General features: G+C 42.0%; 2 protein-coding genes across 2 annotated transcripts; one reads left to right on the top strand and one right to left on the bottom strand.

The window, feature by feature from the left end:
- Positions 1 to 408: 408 nt before the first annotated feature.
- Positions 409 to 1,550, bottom strand: LOC129410840 (testis-specific serine/threonine-protein kinase 1-like; the record flags this gene model as incomplete). Its single annotated transcript, XM_055159755.1, has 1 exon — positions 409 to 1,550. A coding segment is annotated over one exon (690 nt), but the record flags the coding sequence as incomplete, so codon positions are not given.
- Positions 1,551 to 2,210: 660 nt separating this feature from the next.
- On the top strand, positions 2,211 to 3,437 carry LOC129410839 (uncharacterized). The gene is made up of 2 exons (XM_055159754.1): positions 2,211 to 2,561; positions 3,018 to 3,437. The coding sequence occupies exons 1-2, from the start codon at positions 2,257 to 2,259 to the stop codon at positions 3,313 to 3,315; spliced, it is 603 nt and encodes a 200-aa protein (XP_055015729.1). The 5' UTR covers positions 2,211 to 2,256; the 3' UTR covers positions 3,316 to 3,437.
- Positions 3,438 to 3,718: the final 281 nt, after the last annotated feature.

Genomic DNA, 3,718 nt, shown 5'->3' with positions numbered 1-3,718 from the left:
AACCAAGTCTAATCCAAGTCTAAACCAGGTCTAAAACCAGGTCTAAAACCAGGTCTAAACCAGGACTAAACCAGGTCTAAACCAGGTCTAAACCAGGACTAAAACCAGGTCTAAACCAGGTCTAAACCAGGACTAAACCAGTCAGTGTCTCCTCGTCTTTTATCAATAATATTTTTAATACAGTTAACTAAAGTCTGGGCTTTTTATTTTCTTTTATCAGACAAAACTTCTTATGTGAAGATTTCCTCGTCGTTGCTTCTCTACAACTAAAACAAAAAGGGCGAGCAGTGATCCAGCCGAGCCTTTTTATTTGATGTTTTGGGTTGTCTCGTTTTGTTATATTGCCGGCTGTTGCCTCCTTTAGTTCTTTGAGACTCCTTTTTGTTCGCAGTACAACTTGAGTTAGATTTTGTTATGTTGTACTTAGTTAGGGCTCCTTAGTTATTAGATTATTTTGTTTAAATCCTTTTTATTTTCTCCTTAAATGCCAATTTTTTTGTTCTTTCCTACACTGTTAAACCTTAAACATCCTGGTTTTATTGTTACTTCCCTTTCTCCTCTAGCAAAGGGGACGTAACAGTCAGTGAATCTAACAATGATGTTTATGTTGAGAGTGGGATTCAAACCACCAACCTTTGCATCAGTGGACAAACACTACCAACTTAGCTACTGCTGCCCGACTTTAAGTAAGTAACCTTAAGTTCACAACAGCAGAGACTACAACAAATGTCACAATTCTATATAATTATGTCTATTATAAGAAATAACTTGAACTTTTAATCTTTGATACATACATTTTATAAACAGTTTATTAAAAACCATCATCTCCTCTTGACGTTTGCGCTTTTGCCGTGACAGTTTCACATTGCTTCATCAGAATCCTTGTTATCTTCACCAGTCTTCTCTCCTCCTTTTGCTTCGGAAGACTCGGCGGCGCCCTCTACCCGCTCGTCCTGCATCATCCACGGACTCTCCAGGATGCGGGGGATGCTGGTCCGATGCGCCGCGTTTGGGTGAAGCATGCTCTGAATCAGCTCCACGGCCTCGAGTGAGACGTGGGGTGTGTCTGGGAAATTTATGTGGCGTGTCATTTTAACGTGCGCCATCTTGAGAGCTCTCGTTGAGGAGAATGGAAAGGCGTCGTAGAGCATTTTAAACAGGATTACCCCCATGCTCCAGACATCAGTCACTACGGGGTTGTATGCTAAACTGCGTAAGATCTCTGGAGCCATGTAGTTACTGGTGCCGCAGAAGGTTTTGCTTAAATCCAGTTGTCCGTCTGTGTAGCTCAGTCTCTTGCTCAGGCTGAAGTCGCACACTTTAATGTTGTTATTTCGATCCAAAACTAGATTTTCGCATTTCAGATCTCGGTGCACGATTCCGATTCGGTGGAGATACTGAACGGCGTCGCAGAGCTGGACGAAGACTCTTTTACTGAACTCCTCAGACAGTGGGCCTTTGGCTTTTATGTGCTTAGAGAGGTCTCCGTTGTCGCACAACTCCGTCACCACAAACACCTGAACATGAATGACAACAAAAGCGGATGTTAAATAAGACAGATTTTTAAAAGTTTAGTATTAGACATGGGTCAATTTGTTCACCAACACAACAAGTCCATAGTTATAGTAAGTAAGGCTTCGTTCAGACTGCAGGACTTAACGCTCAATTCGGATTTTTTTTTTTCATGAAATCTGATGTTTTTGCGAGGTCGTTCACATTTCCAATTAAATGTGACTTGTATGTGACTCCAGTGTGAACATTAACCCTTCCAGACCGACGGTATCGTATACGATACCGGCGGACATGTTTTACATAACCGCGCATAACTTTTTAACCATAAAAGATAGAGACTTAATTTTTTCCCCTTGTATAGATAAGACCCGTGGCTTTTTTTTTTTTTTTTTTTTTTTTTTTTTTTTTAAGACCCGTGGCTTTACGAGCATCTTTCCGGCATCATCCTACGTCACACGCACGCTGCGTGGTGACGTAGTGAAAACAGGTGTCCAATAGGAACTTCGTTCTTCGGCGCGTGACGCGCTCCATCCATTTTCATTTCAAACTTTGCCAAAGATTGTTGTAAGTGAAGATAGCTTACTCCTCTGAGCTACTGTGCTCATAGCATTCGATGAAGCAGGCCTAAGTACCATTATTTCTCAAGTAAATGGCAAATTACGCATCTCATTTGAAAAGTTTTTTTTTAACTTGCAAATGATACATAATACACCCAACAGGACGTAAACAGCCTAGTGTCGAGCAATGAATCGGGTGCGCGCGGGTGTGAGCAGGTGCGCGCAGATGCGCGCTTGGCGTAGACCCGGCGCACATTCGTGTGCCAAGGCATTGTTGTTTTGCGCACGGAGGATAAAGAGCTCCGGGAAGTCTATCAGAAGAAAGAAAGAAAGAAAGAACGAACGAACAGAAATGGCACGCAAAGCGTCACTTTCCTTGCTGGAAGCAGTGGCGATGGTAACGGAGCCTGGCTGTGACGCCGAGTCCGATGTGGACACTTTTTATACAGATGAAGAGTTGGATTACCTGGAGGGTCTGGACCCTATTGAAGAGTAAGTAGCAAATATTTCATAATTATTTAGAGCAAACATCATGCAACACTTGTAGTAAACGGGAGTAAATACATAATAGTAGCATGCGTAATGCCTATTTACGTATTGTTTGGATACAGTTTTATTTGATGCGTGAGGGGTATAATCATTTAGGTGGGGGATGAGATTGTGAACTTCAGACAACTTTACCTGTGTTGCACTAGACTTATGACATGTATGTTGTTGTTTGTAATAATTAGCTACAAACTACATGTGTAAAGTGGATGAAGTGGTTTGGGATGTGTGGTTGTCCTCATTAGTGAGGTCATAATATCTTGACACCATTTGGGTGGGGGATGGGGTTGTGCATTGTGTTTGCTCCTGCTGCACTAGACTTAGACTTGTTGTAGTACATATGTAATACACAAGTTTTACACAAGCACACAAGCTAACATTTTTTCCTTTTCTTTTGTTTAGTGCTGAGTCAGAGGATGTAGTGTTTGACGCCTCTGCACAATACAAGGACACTTCACTAAATGAACACCTGCTCACAGGGCCTGACCTCACAAATACATTGGTGGGAGTACTCTGTAGGTTCAGGAAGGGTTCAGTTGCTGTAATGTGTGATGTGGAACGTATGTTTCACCAGTTCCATGTTAGACCACAAGACCAGGACTATTTACGTTTTCTATGGTGGGAGTATGGTGATATAAGCACTCCACCCCTCGGTCTTCCGCATGAAGGTTCACCTTTTTGGTGCAGCCTCATCACCTGACTGTGCTAACTTTGGCTTAAAACATCTAGCCACACAAGGTGAAGACAAGTTTGACCCAGGTACTGTTAAGTTCATTCAAAAGAACTTTTATGTAGATGATGGGCTTGTCAGTATGATGTCAGAAGAAGAAGCAATAAAACTAGTCAAAGAAGCAAGAGAGCTTTGTACAACAGGTAAACTAAGACTCCATAAATTCATATCAAACAATGAAAATGTGTGTTAAAATCACTACCCAAAGAAGAGTGTGGTGAAAGTGTTAAAGATCTGGACTTAGCATTTGGAGAGCCACTCCTGGAAAGAGCTCTTGGTGTGCAGTGGTGCATGTCTTCTGATGAGTTTCAGTTCCGAATAACAGTAAAAGAGCACCCTATGACAAGAAGAAGAGTCCTGTGCACCGTAGCTT

The sequence above is a fragment of the Boleophthalmus pectinirostris genome, unplaced genomic scaffold (assembly GCF_026225935.1).
Source record: "Boleophthalmus pectinirostris isolate CB_2022bp ecotype Guang Dong unplaced genomic scaffold, ASM2622593v1 HiC_scaffold_2699, whole genome shotgun sequence".
Classification (NCBI taxonomy): Eukaryota; Metazoa; Chordata; class Actinopteri; order Gobiiformes; family Gobiidae; genus Boleophthalmus; species Boleophthalmus pectinirostris.
Note: the sequence above shows the minus strand (reverse complement) of the source record. Positions and strands in the feature narration are given on the sequence as shown.